We start from the raw sequence: 15,009 nt of genomic DNA on the forward strand, positions 1-15,009 counted from the left end.
TCGACGACTGGCTCATAACAGGGGATTCTTACGAAACATGCCTCTTAAATACCCAAAAGACTATAGACCTCCTGTTCCACATCGGCTTCTCCATCAACAAGAAGAAGTCCAGTCTAGACCCCAGCCAAATCAAACAATTCCTAGGGGCTCTAATTCGAACGAAGGACGGCCTCATCTTCCCCTCCAACGAGAGGGTCCAAAACATGCTGTTTCAGATCCCTCAATATGTAGTTGGTCGAGAGGTGATGGTACGCAAAGCCATGCGGTTGCTAGGAATGATGGCATCATGTATTTACTTGCTTCCTCACGCGTGCCTGTGCCCAATGCAAGAGTGGCTCAACAGCCTGTGGTGTCAGGCCAGCGGACAATGGGACGATTTAGTGGTTGTCTCGCAAGCCCTGGTTCTCTCGCTGCGGTGGTGGCAGAGGGAGAACCTCGTGAAGGGGAAGTCCTTCACCACCCCCGCAGTTGAAGCCATTCTAACCAGAGATGATCCCTCACAGGATGGGGGGGGCTCACCTATCCCATCAGAATGCACACAGAGTTTGGTCATCAAGTGTGGCGTCCAACCATATACATTTGCTGGAATTGTTGGCTGTCTTCAAAGCACTAAAAGCCTTCCAGACACACCTGCAAGGGAAGACAGTACTGATACTCACGGACAGCACCACGGCCGTGTACTACCTGAACAAGCAGAGGGGCACTCATTCTCCAGGACTGTCCAAGCTGTCCCAGAACATCTGGAATTGGGCTCTCAAACACATGTTCGTGTTAGCACAACATGTACCAGGGGAACTCAATCTTCTAGCAGACAAACTCAGCAGTGACTTCCCTTTACCCGCAGAGTACGAATGGCACTTACACAGAGACATCGTCTCCAACTTGTTCGCAGAATGAGGTTTGCCAGAGAGCGACTTGTTCGCAACTCTGGAAAACACACAATGCCAAGATTACGCCTCCAGGTACCCCCAGGGGAAACGCTCCAAGGGAAACAGTCTCTGGATAACATGGTCAGGGAAATTTGTTTACGCTCCCTCCTCTTCCCCCCCCACGACTCCCCTTCTGAACAAGATAGTGCACAAGATGCACCAGGAACCAGTCACAATGATACTGGTGGTGCCCATGTGGGCCCGCCAACCCTGGTTCGCTCACCTGATGGAAAGGTTACTATCTCCTCCGGTGAAACTACCATGCCCATACAACATGTCACATGCCCGCAGTCCCTGAATTTGGCAGCCTGGCTCCTGAGATCATAGAATTTGGACATTTACAGCTCCCTCAGAGATGAATGGACATTCTCAGAGAGGCGCGAAAACCTATCACTCGTTACTGCTACTCCAGTAAGACGGTTTGTCATCTGGTGTAACTCAGAGCATCAACCCTGATGACTGCTCTCCCACTCATATTGTCCTATACCTGACTCATTTACTGGACTCCGGTCTAGTCTTTAATTCCATTAAAGTTCACCTAGCCGCACTCTCCGCCTACACTACGTCACAACATAAGGTGTCATGGTGGAAAGTTTGTTATTAAAGCTTTTATTGAGGGAGTAAAGAGGATTCACCCTCCTATTTCAAACCCAACTCCCGGATGGGACCTGAACGTCGTGTTAACCAGGCTTATGAGCCCCCCGTTCGAGCCCATGCATAGAGCAAGCCTTAAAGATCTCACTCTTGAGACTGCTTTCTTAATAGCTATCACCTCCATCAGGAGAGTGAGTGAACTACAAGCGCTCTCTATCTTAGACCCCTTTACAACAGTTCACAAGGATAAGGTGGTTCTACGCACACACCCGAGGTTTGCACCGAAATGCATTTCAAAGTTTCATGTCAACCAATCTACAGAACTACCAACGTTCTTTCAAAACCCCTCAAACTCGGGGGAGAAGAGCCTGCACACACTTGATGTGCGCAGGGCGGTCATGTTTTATATGGAATGAACTCCTCCACTAAGAAAGACTAAACAGTTCTTTGTCTCAGTGGCGGCAGGAAGAGGAGATGCAGTTTCCAAAACCACTATATCTAGATGGATTGTCCAGTGCATCACTCTGTTACACTCTTGCTAAGAGAGGAACTGCCCTTCAAGCCTAGAGCACACTACTCTAGGCACTGGGGCATCCATACCATTCATTGCAAATGTTCCCCTTCAATCCATTTGCAAAGCGGCAACCTGGAGTTCTGTACACACCTTTACAAAACACTATTGTCTAGATGCTCATTCTAGATCTGATTCCCAGGTGGGACTAGCAGTATTAAGACATCTTTTCTCTACTGTTCCTTCTCACAAACCACCTCCAACTCCGGGTACTGCTCACTAGTCTATGCCCAGCATGTGATTCTAAGCAGATTAACAAACATCAGAAGATATGCATTACTTACCGTAAAAGCATTTCTGATGGTTGTATCTGCTTAGATTCACATGCGCCCGCCCTTCCACCCCTCTCGGATGGAAGGAACATAGACGTCTTATTACTTTCTCTCTTTTCTGTACTCACTCACGTTAGTCATAAGGCTCCCTCATGACAGAAAAAATACAATCTGAGAGACCTTGACACGTGAGGGATTATGGGTACACTACACGTCACTATAGGGATAGTGTTACAGACACGCCTATGTCGACGTCCCTTTTCAACTTTCGAAAAACAGGCTGTTATACTCCGTGGTGACCATTGGATGTCGGACTATGGACATCATGTGAATCTAAGCAGATAAAACCATCAGAAATGCTTTTATGGTAAGTAATGCATATCTGCTTTATTCAGTGTTGTGTGATAACTACTTGCTGGTAGTCATTTTTCTATATAGTGTTTTGGCCAATACAAAATAATTATATTTTTATACATCCTGTCTAAGTGTGACCTGTGATTCCCATTGTGTGAACTCATTGTGTACCCTCTACAAGCTCACCACCTCTGAAGAACTTAGCCTAGACCACCTCATACTGTTACCTGAACTGGTTTGGCTACAGCTCCCTAGAGTTGTCCCCGTCAACAAGTATAGGTTGGCCTTCTATACATCTGTCCACCAGGCCAGAGTATAGAAAATCAGTCCTAACATGTGCTACCAAATATTCACAGGTGGTATAGCCTATACACTAAGACAACCCTACAATTATGGCTGGTGGCAGTAGACATGCTCTACCAACTATTGTGCTATTTCTTACCGCAGACTGTTTTCAGTCTTGGTTGTGCACTAAAGGATCACCTATGTTCTAACATGGTGGCTCCTTTCTTTTTTTCACAATTTCTGGCATGGTTGCCCTTTGACCATTCTTGGAGGGGGAGGTCTGTTTGTATGTGTGTGTTTTGCCTTTGGCTGGAACCCTTGGGTGTCCCTGCCTAGGCTTGAATATGTCTGCGAAGGCAGGAAGTGGGGGAGGAGCTTTTCACTCCCCTGCTCTTTGTCTGCCAGAATGCCTGAATGGAACCAGTTCCCACTCGGAGGTGCAGGGGTGGCTGCCCTTATTGAACAGCCACCACCCGCCCCTCCTTCTGTAAAATGCTGAGAGTTTGCAGCAGAGTGTGTGATTAAAAGCAGATGCAAGATGATGTTCCTGGGGTGAAAGGAAAGTCGACCACTGGAACAGAAGATCTGAAGCAGAAGCTGACAAGAGACGCCTGCAGACCTTTCTGTTAACCGTGAAGCGACCACTGCTGTCATGACCCAGTTTTCTCATCGACAAGGAGCACCGAAGAGAACCCCTAGCCCTAAGACGAACTACAAATTGAGCCGTCTCCTGATGTTCTGTGCCTTTACAGAGCTGCAGACAGTGAAAGCCAGGAGAACTCTGCCCCATTTGCAATGTAACTTCTTTGTGAAGCCAAATCCGTCTAGAACTTGGACTTTAACAGCGTTCGAAGCTCCGAAAAGTGCATCTAGAAAGTTAAGTATTGCTGTTGTGTGTATAACCAAACTTTTTCCTGCCGAAAGACTTTACCTGATCTAATTTTGCTAACTAAATACAATTAACATTTATCTGTTAAGTCAAGAGTGTGCCGTAGTACCGATAATACGGTAGAGCTGTCATTGTCAAACTCATTTGTAACCGTGAGCAACAACTATTGAAGTAATCACCTCTGAAAAGAAAGAACTCCTGTGTGTGTTGGTTAGTGAAATAAGTATTTATTTACCTTCCTTGTGTAAATGAGAAATGTTTATTTTGAATATAACATTTACTGTGTAAGAGTTTCTTTGGACTATTGTACTTACTGGGTTCATTGTACTTAGCTACAGCTCACATCTTCCTCCGATGATTAGTTGGGGACCTGTATGCCAAGGGATAGTTTTAAAGAGTCTTTCTCAAGTGGACTTTAGGAAAACTCCCTGAACATTGACACAGGGGACAATCGTCTTCCAACCTGCTGACTGAGGGCCCTAGGCCTACGGAGCCTCTGAGGTCCGCACTTCAGGGTTCCCTCTCGTGACTCGGTGGCCTGCGTTGACTTTTTTTTTTTCAAGCGCTTTCTATGAGCTCTCGGCAGATGGCGGGATTCCTCAAGGAGCTCCTTTATAAAGGTGGTCCCCCAGGTGTTGCCTCCAAGGACCCTTCCTTTGGGCCTTCCACCAATTCCACTGGTGGTTCTGTGGCTACTCTGTTGCCACCAACGCCTCAATCCTTGCTGTAGACGCATGTTGCTCTGCAGCTATCTCTGGGGTGGTTGCGGGTGGGGGGACGACTCTGACTCTGCTGCAGCTGGACCCAGACTCCCCTCTGCCTGATAGAAACGGGGAGAGTGCGGAGGGGGATGGGGGGTGCATAGGAAGAGGAGCCGTCTGCATCAAAGCCTTTCATGACCGCAGGGCCTAGTGGAGGTTTTAGGTGTGCTCCATCCTCAACAGGCACCCCAGGAGCCAGTGCTGGCGAAGGTCTTTGCCTTACGTGCCACGGGCCGCTCGAGCGTTCCTTTGCAAAAAGACATCCTCTCATTGGCAAGGAATGTTTTGGAAAAGCCTCTGGCCAACACCCAAATAGACGAGCTGGACGGCTGCTTTCGGCTCCTGGAGCAGGAACCAGTCCTCTTAACAACCCACCCTCAGCCCCACTCTTCAGTCGTCGTAGCTGCTTCTTTATATTGAAAGTCGTCTTTGTCTTCTGCAGCCGGAGCTGCCTCCAACTGCTTGTCCAAAGAGGACCAGGCGCTCGAGTCTTTCGGCAACAGATGTTATCTCAACGCTGGTCTTCATCTAAGCCAGGCTAACACTGACTCCATCCTTGCTGCGGGAAACAGACTTTATTCCATGCTTGCTGCTGGAGAGTCAGGCCTCGCGCATGTGGGCCCGTGCCTGTGCAGATCTTGTGGAGACCACAGTCTCCCATGTTCCCACAGCCAGCAGGGGCCTCTGCTTGTGTGTTGAGATGAGGCGGACGGCGTGGGGCACGCAATGTTGTTTTCCTTTGCCGTGCAGAATAAGATGCTTGACCTGCCTAACAAGGGATGGGCTCTGTTCCACTTGTCAACCGTTGACAAATTAACAAAAAAAATGTCTACCCAAACTGTCATTGGCAGTCCTAACGAAGCCGGGGGCAGAAATCCTTTCCACAGGGTAAGGGAAGGTCAGACTTCAAGCTGCGCTCCTTCACTGGCTTCAAGGGGTTTTGCGGCCGTAGAACTCCCCAGCCAGATGGATCACTCAGCGAGCATAGGAGGAAGAAGTGGAGGATATTGCAAGGATTTTTTGCTCCCCCATCTCAACTCCTGCCTCTGAAGGCAAAAAGCAATGATGTTTTGGTCGTGGACCACAGTTCTCCTGGGGTGAGGGGAAGGAGGGTGGCTCTCTTTGTGAGCAACTGGAAGTGTTTTTTTCACAAATAACTGGATACTGTCAGTAGTCTCCACGGCTGTTGTCGGAGGGGATCTGGATCTCTGCGGTTCATCTCCCGGGGGATGGTAATGTGGAGGCGGACACGCTTGCTTGGGGTTCAACACCTACGAGTGGAAATTGCAGGAGGCTTTTCTTAATCTTCCTCTTCGGCTTCAGCTCCAGTCGTCGACTTGTGAGCAGCTTCCAGAATCTGAGTTTATCAGCGACTACAGCACAACATCTAAAAACTCTCCCTGCAGTTTACAGAAAGGGCGGTCTGGAGGTCCAATCGGGACAGCCAGCCCCCCTGGGAACTGGTTCCTTTCAGCCAATGTGAAAGACAAAGGGCTGCAGAGTTTTGGACTCCTCACTCACTTCCTGCTTTCCCAGACACTATGGAGCCTCTGCTGGGAATGCGAAGGATACCCGCTGAAGACAGAACGTCATCCGAGGCCTTTGCCATCTAAAATAACAGAGGACAATCTAGGAACTAACAAGCAAATGAGAAATGCCGAAAAAAGGAGTCCACCATTCTAGCAGTATGAGGCCCCTCCTGTGCATTATCAAGGCTGATTTTGACGGCCTGTGAGTATTGGCTAAAAGTGATAAAAGTAGTTACACTGCCACCAGCCGTACAAGTAAACTTGCCAGTGTAATACAATTTTTACCAAGTAAAGGGGATACATTGTATCCCCTCAGCACTGCACATAAGGTGGGGTGTGCTGGCTCTCTAAAATCAATGTAAAGGGGATGGGAACATAAAAGGAAGCCACTGCATTCAAATTCTGTGTTCTGCCGTAGTACTTTATAGTCGGTCCATAGTTCTAGGAAACTATAATTCCAATCCTACACTATGAAGCAACATAAAAAGGTCACCCATAAACAAAGTAAGACTAGGTGACAGGGGACAAAGATTCCCACTCAACCTAGGGACAAGGAGAAATAATTCCCAAATCCAAGCAGAAAAGTCCTGGTGTTGACATAGGTCAGGAAGTTTCATCACTGAAATGAAAATCTTACCTAACAGTGTCCCTCCTCTCCATGCCCACCACCCACTTCCACAACCTCTTCCACTCTCCATCACGCAGTCAGTTGCACCTCTCCCTGACCCACTCCTCCCTCCTCCCCACTTCTCATAATGTCACCGGCTTTCACTTTGTGGATTGCGCAATCGATGCTTCACACTGGTTTTGTGCTAAACGTTGATGCTCAATCCAGGAAGTGCACCAGCGAGGCATGAAGCTTTATTGGTTTTAGGATAGTCTCAATACAGCATTATCTATATATCCTACCCAACCTCCCAGGATACTACTGCCAATTATAGAGCCTACATTGCATAACGCGGTTGTGCACAGCATGTGAATCTGAACCAATATTGAGCTGTGAAAGTTAATACAAATATGTAACTTGTTCTCGTTTCTAGGCTGTTTATAACATATTTGGACATGCTTTGTCTTGCACTGCACCTAAAACTATGAACTTTCAAACTCTTGGGTATGAGTGTGAGCCTACTGCTGAGATCATAGATACGTTTTCATCTTTTTGTGCTGCACCATTCTGGATTGGAATTTGTACTTTCTTTTGTACTAGGAAATATTCATAATTTGTAACATTGAAATAATTTTTCGGACTGTATTTTGATCCAACCAGTAACTTTTAAAACTTTTTGCAGGCATCCTCAACAGTGTTAGTAAATCGAAAACCGCGACATCTGTGAATGGCCCATCATCTGGACATTGTGTAACACAGTCTGGGTATCGATCACATCGTATGATTAATGGAATGCAGCCATTGAACCTCAGCCAGGTAAAATGGATTCCTAGCTGTTGGCGTGCAGAAGGCCAGATGTGTGATTATACGTTGCATTGCTCCACTTGGAATTCACTTCTCTTGTTTGGTCTACACATAGTTTGCTTGTACGGTATACAAAGTAATACTTATTAGTGTCCTACTAATTTTTCTTCATAATGTGATGACCCACTTTGACAAAGGTAGGGCAGGACCAATATTATCCCCGCCCTCCCATTCCCAAGCACCCTTACCCACACCTCCCAGTCTATGCCCAAAATAGGGCAGATGCTGAATCTTTGGAAACTATGTAATTAAATCTGTGCGACTTTTCTTAGTGTAGTTGTCAGCTTTCTTATTAAAGCGTAGTTCATTCCTATTTACAGTTTTTCTTTTGGCATCTTTTTTCCCCTTATTAACTTCAACTAATCCCCAACATCTGGATCCCAGCTGGGTCCTGGGGTGGGTGAAACCTTTTTGCTTCACTTGTGGTGTTAGGTGTGCACTGGTCAGTCCTTTTGGTTACCAGGGCTGGGACTGGCTCCCTTTTTTTTTTTGTTCAGATGTAAGCCACTTCTAGTTGAGTGCTTCATGGATAGGTGTTTCCCTTTTTCTTTTCTTGAAGTCCTATCCCAATTGCTTCTGTGATGTGCACTGAACAGGCTGCTGGTAGTGACAGTTTTTGCACATTCCTTTTTATTTGTTTGTGCAATAATGTCTTTTTGAGTACCAAATGCGCAAAATTGCTTCTCCTTGTGGAAATAACCTTATTCTCTGTGCAGTGTTTTTTGTGGACCTTCTGCGCCTCCCCACCGCCAGCCCCCACTCTCCCAAGGTTGGAAATTGCTGTATAAAGGCATGCCCTTTTGCCCTAGTCTTGCAAAGGATGAGCTTGCAGTGAGCTTTTTCACAACAGGGGCATCTAACACAATCACTAGGCAGGATAATAAGTATACCTTTTTACAGTTATCCTTCTTGTTTTAATCCATCTAGTTGACTTTTACACCAGGTTGCACTTGAAAGAATTATGGCTGCCTTACTAAATATTCTCATTTTGGCTCCTTCTAGAGTCAGCAGTCCACTGTAATGGCCTCACAGGAGAGGAGCATGAATCCTGGTCCACGGCGACAACAAGCGTATGTTGCACCACTTCCACCAGCAATTTCTCAGGCACCTTTCACTTTCCAGCACAACGGCCAAATGCATTCAAGCGTGCACCCACACCTGGCAGCGACTGCAGCTACGCATCTCACGAGCCAGCCTCACATGTATACGTATGCTCCGACCACAGCTGCAACATTGGGATCTACCACGTCGATTGCTCATCTTTTTTCCCCTCAGGGCTCCTCGAGACACACAACCTATGCCCACCCCAGTACTCTAATGCACCAAGTCCCAGTCAGTGTTGGGCCCAGCCTACTTACATCGGCAAACGTCACTCCAGCCCAGTATACACACCAGTTTGCAACCCAGTCCTACATCGGTGCTTCGCGAGGATCGGCCATCTACACTGGCTACCCTTTGAGCCCAACAAACATTAACCAATATTCCTATTTGTAGCCAACTATTCAGGAGCTCGATGCTTTTAGTAAGTAAGACCATTTCACAGCAGGCATGCTTGCAGAAAGACCACTGCAATGATATTAAGGACACGTAGCCAAGTATGGCCTGAGCCGTTCTAACCTCACGAAGTGAGGTTTGCCACCCTGTACAGGACTTCAGAACATTTGATGATTTTGTTCAGAAACTTACCAGTCGGCCTCTCAAGAAATGTCTAGAGAGGCTCTTGTTTTGGCTTAGTCAGATTTTAAGGTTTTTGTGCAATTTTGTTTCATTACTTACTCTAGATGTTTTTAAGCTACTTTTTCTTTTAGTTGCAAGTTTTGCAGCAGTAACGGAAACCTGCAAAACATTTTTGAGCTGCTTTCCCAAATTTGGATTGCACGAAAAAACACCAGGGCAATTTTGCATTGCATATTTGCAGATGGATTTTCACTTTGAAATATTTAGGTTTCCTTTTAGTATGCTACATTCTTTTAACTGCTCAATTCAACATGGCTAAGTTGAGTTGTGGGTTCTGTTGGGCGGGGGGGGGCTAGGGTTGCATTTGCAACATTTGTGCTGTCTAATGTGCTCACGATTTCCGGTCACCAGAAATACATCCTCGAAATGCAAGGTTTTGCCTGTGAAGTGTCCTCAAGTAGGTCGCTCCAGCCACAATTTAACTGTTTGTGCACTTCATCTGCTTGCAGTCACTGTATGTCCTTGTTGGAAATATTTTATAAAAAGGAAGGTTGATTGTCCAAAATGCCACATTCAATTGTCTGCTACTGAAGTCATGCGAAGGAACAATTCAATTTCACATATGTGGCGTTGATGGCGAAGTGTATCTGTAGCCAGCCGGGATTAATTGCCACCCTTTTTACCGGGTACTTGCCTTTTTGGTTTAAGGTTCTTTTATCAAGTCAGGTGGCGGAGCCAGGGTGCGACTCATGTGACTTGTCTTTGGCTTGCAATATTTTTATGCGGCCATTATCGCCCAACTACTCACTATGGTTAGAGACATTTTCTCTAAAAACCGAGTATTGAACAAGCCACTTGACAATGACTTCCAAAAATGATCACCTTTGGTACAACTTGACGGGGACCTGAAAACCCCAATTGCATATGAACTTTTAATTTTCAAATTTTCTTTATCTTTGGGGTAAAAGCAAAAATTATGCAACTGCTAAAAGTCTAAGGTCTGGGAATGTCGAATTTGTACCTAATTTTCCCAGTGAGTGAACCCATTCCCTCCAAATGTATTTCTAGCTAAGTAACTCATCCTACATCACTATCTGGTTATCCGGTACGTGGATGGCTTTTTCAGCCTGCGACAATAGTGCATAGATCAAGTTGGCTGGATTTCTACCTTTGCAAAATCTTATTGATTTTCGAATGCAAAAAGCTATAGGATTTCCTACCTCCCGGTCGTATGCCTTCTTTTGCCAACTGCAGCTTTGACTAAAGCAGAATTTTTCTGTTGAAATTTGTTTTTCTGTGCTTTCCGTAGTTAATTCCTTTGCCGCTATTTTATTTGCATATAAGATATACAAGCCCCAATAATGTGGATTTCTCCACTGAAAGCACATGGTCTCTCTAGTTCATTTGCTCCTTAGTATGAAGGGAGGAGGTGGGGTGGGGGGTTGCGCCCAAACAAAAATTGAATACACTGAATTGGTATTAATGTCTGGGAGTGAGTGTGGGACTCAATGTTTGTAGGCTGCTTTAAGTACTCTACTGGTATCTTAAAGCAGACAAAATAAAAAAATAAAAACATTAATTTGAAGTTCACAGCTTAAAGTGCATGTAGGAAATGCATACAAAACAGATTTTAACATTTATTACTGAATTTAAAACTATTTTAGAAAGGTTTTGTAATGGTCGTGTTTTAATATTTTACATAATGAAATATGTACATAGTGATCAGAAATAAATATAACGAGCAATGATTCCTGTTAACCCCAAAATGTTCAGTCTTTGTAATCAAACTGTTGTAGTGAATATACTTGAACCGCTGTGTTTGTGTTTGCCTAATTCCGAATTGTTTCTGGGATGGAGTTGACGTATCCATCGTGTTTTTAAACCAAAATGAATTTGTTGGAATGTTTGTGAAATAATGCAGTTGTTCGATCTTATCACTGTAGCACTGATACAGAAAGACGAGTCATTAAGTGGTTGAGACTCTCGTTTTAATGAGAGCTTAAGGGTAACTTCTGATTTGTTTTGCACAGGTATGTATGATGAAATGTTTGATGTATGTCCCCTTATTGTAGTGCCTTAAATGCTAGTGTAGTGTTCATAGTTTACAGTGTGCTTGCCTTATAATGAACCAGCAAGCCCCTTTTTAAATAGAAGCAATTCACCAAGCTTACATATAAATATATAAATATATATCAAAAATATGAAAAGGCGGTATGTTGCATAGATAAATTGTTCTTAATTTTAATGCCAACATAAAAAAGCTACATTTCTGTTCTCAACCTTAAGCAATGTTTGCAAAGCTTTTCCATTAATTGGCACATATGCTGTTAGGTATTTTAACAATACGTTTCTATTGCTTTAAGAAGATGCATTGTTACGTTATGTGGGTTTTACAGAAGTAATTCTTTTTTCAAAATGTGCAATTATTTTTGTTTATAGATTTTGTTTGTGCGTGCACGATTCAGCGGTCTTGTAATCAAGACATTTCTTGGTATAATATCGCATGATAGGGGATGAGGATGTTTATACCAAAGAAAGCTAAGTAGAGCATCTGCGCAACACCATGAAACGATGTGCCACTAAAAGGAAACTTTCAAAAATGACACACCCAATGTCCTGATATTGAGCCGAGCGAAAATTGTTTCTGGAAACTGCTTTAAAAGGGCTCTCTAATCGAGGGTGCAGTTCATGGGTTTTGCGGAGGAGAGGTTCTTTGGTGGTGCCACCATAATTTTGCATTTACCTGGACCCATGAAATATGGAGATATCGTCAGGGTAGCTTTTTATTTTTTGGACTGCATGTGAAAGTAGATTCAGAAGGCTTTTATTTGTTGGGATTGAGTATCCTTGAGCACCAAGTATCTGTTGTAAATGTTCCTGCTGGTATGTTATTAATCTGTATCTAGGGCGGGGGGCACGAGTGCAGTTTCGACCAGACTAGTTTCACAGAGAAAGATTGAGAAATTTGGCCAGCCACGAATGGAGAAGTCGAAACTGGAGAAATCTTTCACGATAGTTTGAAGGAACAAGTTTTCTGTAAATGATCTGCAATATTATATTTTTACATTGCAGGATTTCTTTTTGGGGTGTTTAATAAATATAGAATAGACAAGCTCAAGAATCTGCTGCATGTGCTGTTGCATCTCCTCAAGGCCCTAACATGTGGTTCCTGATGGCATGTTTTGTTTGTGTCCAGGAGTATTGGCGTCAAATATTTGTATTGCTTGTTGACAATGGTTGGTCTTGTACTCATATACCCTAAATAGCGTATTTTTCTTTTAATTTTTGGAAAGCCTACTTTTTCAGATTTACTTTTCACTTTCATTCCGAACCTTCCGTTTGTGAATTAAGCCCATAGTTCGACATTTGAAACATTACCTATGGGTGGAGGTGAGCAGTTCTAGTTTTCAGTTTTTTAAATTAATCTTGATGTTGCGCTTTCTTTCATTTGGATATTTGTTGTATGTATTGATTCATTTTTGTTTATAACTTGCCATGTTTCCAGAGCTTTTTTTTCTGACAAGCTCCTTGCCCCTCATCCATGGTCTGTAAAGTCAGACTTTAAAAACTGAAAATCGGCTCACTTCTCAAGTTCTGCACATTTTGATTGGTGCTTGGAGATTAGATTCATACTTAAGTAGTCTAACCCTTGCATGTGTGTAAATAAAACGGAACATATTTGTCAAATGTGTTATTTTAAAACTTAAGCCATTTTTCAAAACTAATTTGATAAACAATAAAACTCAGCTGGCTGTACAGTGTGGTCTACTGGATTCCTGTTTCCATTTTTACACCCATTGTTCAAAGCACCTCCAATAGATCAGTGGTAAATGTAGCATTACATTGTAGTGCAACATATATGTTCTGCATATTCTCTGGGGGGGGATTAACAAAGGATTTTTCTTGCAATATAAGGCTTTGCAAATAAGTTTGTACTTACTATTGCTGTTCTCCAATTGTCTCAAATACAGGAGGAATGTATTGAAACATGTCTAGTAAATTGGTACATAAGGACAGCTGTGCATACAAACAATTGCCAAACAAGTATCCCTTTAAAGCTTTATTTTAAATAGTCATTACTTGTGCTGTCTGGGATCATAGTTTGTTGTACAGAAAACTGCCACTTGCTTAAATCTGCATAGGCTGGTGCCGCCGTAAGAAAAATTGACATGATTTTTTTGTGTTCTCCAGTTTTAAGCATATGGCACACTGTGCACTGAATAGTTCATGATGACTGGATTAAACATAATAGTTAAAGGTTCTGTATTCTTGAGTTTTTGTCCTTCGTTAGTAGGAAGGTTTACAATTGTCAAGGACAAAACATAGCCTAATGATTTGGATCAAATGAAAAAAATCCTCCTTTTGTATGATTTACTATAGCAACAATATCTGCCATTTCTGAAAAAAGATGAACCTCTCCAAAAATGTGTTTTTGTTCATAACTTTAAAACCTATTGAAATTACAGCAGACCACAACATGTTTTATTGTGCTCTAAGAGAACTGCAGTGTGAGATGCAATGCATGCTAATACTGCCAATGGCAGTCTATAGCTATCAATATCTTGCTCTGTTTCAACTGACATCCATTATGTGCGAGTCACAAAAATGAATGCTTTTATATATGGTTTTGTCCAAAGATTACCTAACATTTGCTTGTTGGAGCTCACCCCTTAATGTGTTTTGCACTCTTTTACAAACTAGGCTAGAAACTGTTAAAAACAGCTTTTGGCTGCAGTGGGTGTGGGAGGGGATAGGGCTAACGCTCAGCATTTCAATAAACTTTCAAACCAGCCATCAACCAGCTGAATTTATACAAATAAAATCCTGTTTCTTAGTCAGGAAAGTACCTCGTTGGCACGCCCCCTATCTTTTTTGTTTTTGGACTGATGAATGGTGCCGCATGTCTATTTTGTTGTTTGTTGCTAAACTTTATATAATGCGTGATTTCAGAGCCAGCTTGAAATGTATATCACTACGTGTAGCAGTACATTATATATGTAATGTAAGTATTCTGTTTCAGCTTGAAATCATTGATAGTCTGAAGACCATCTTAGTTTATTAAATGTTTGATATGCTAGTTACTGTGTGAAACTTAACCTAATTTTTTATGGTTGTACTTTTTGTTTCTTATTTTTTACAAGCAGCTATAAACAGGTAGTTTCTGGGAATTACTGATCGTTGTTTGTATTACAAAATGTACTTGGGGGTCTGTAAAATAATCGATTTAACAAAAAGGAATAAAAGATATTTAAAATTGAGTACTAACTATATGGGGAAGGGTCCATTGTAAAAAAACACACTTTATCTTTGGATTCAGTGTTCGTCTTTGGTTTTACAAAGTAGCTTGTATTTTATGTATTTTCTATATCCTATGGCAAAATGTAGAGCAATTGCAATGCATCAATAAAATGGGTTCATTTTCTGTACTCTTCTACAGTGGTATTTTGCCTTATTTACAAAGAGATGCTAGCCAGTTTTTCATTTTAATGGGGGGGACAAGAGGAGCATCCTATAAGTTAAGTGGATATTGCAAGATGGATAGTACCATACATACACGAATGCTGTGCCCTCTCATACAAGGAGGTAGCCCCTAGGCCAAAAGCACACCCACCAGTAGCCATAAGGCCAACTTTCTCCCCTAGCCAACGTTCCTCAAGACACATTGCGTAGTTGTAAC

At 43.2% G+C, this 15,009-nt stretch overlaps 1 protein-coding gene across 15 annotated transcripts in view; it reads left to right on the forward strand.

Moving 5' to 3' along the window:
• Positions 1-14,763, forward strand: part of HIPK1 (homeodomain interacting protein kinase 1) — a 413,229-nt gene extending 398,466 nt beyond the window's left edge. For all 15 annotated transcript variants that reach the window (XM_069633380.1, XM_069633373.1, XM_069633376.1 and 12 more), the window contains 2 exons: positions 7,474-7,607; positions 8,658-14,763. In XM_069633380.1, coding sequence (XP_069489481.1) covers positions 7,474-7,607; positions 8,658-9,149 — 626 coding nt within the window. In that variant the 3' untranslated portion in view covers positions 9,150-14,763. The remainder of the gene's footprint in view (positions 1-7,473; positions 7,608-8,657) is intronic.
• Positions 14,764-15,009: the final 246 nt, after the last annotated feature.

The sequence above is a fragment of the Ambystoma mexicanum genome, chromosome 13, assembly GCF_040938575.1.
Source record: "Ambystoma mexicanum isolate Mex_15411 chromosome 13, UKY_AmexF1_1, whole genome shotgun sequence".
NCBI classification, from domain to species: Eukaryota; Metazoa; Chordata; class Amphibia; order Caudata; family Ambystomatidae; genus Ambystoma; species Ambystoma mexicanum.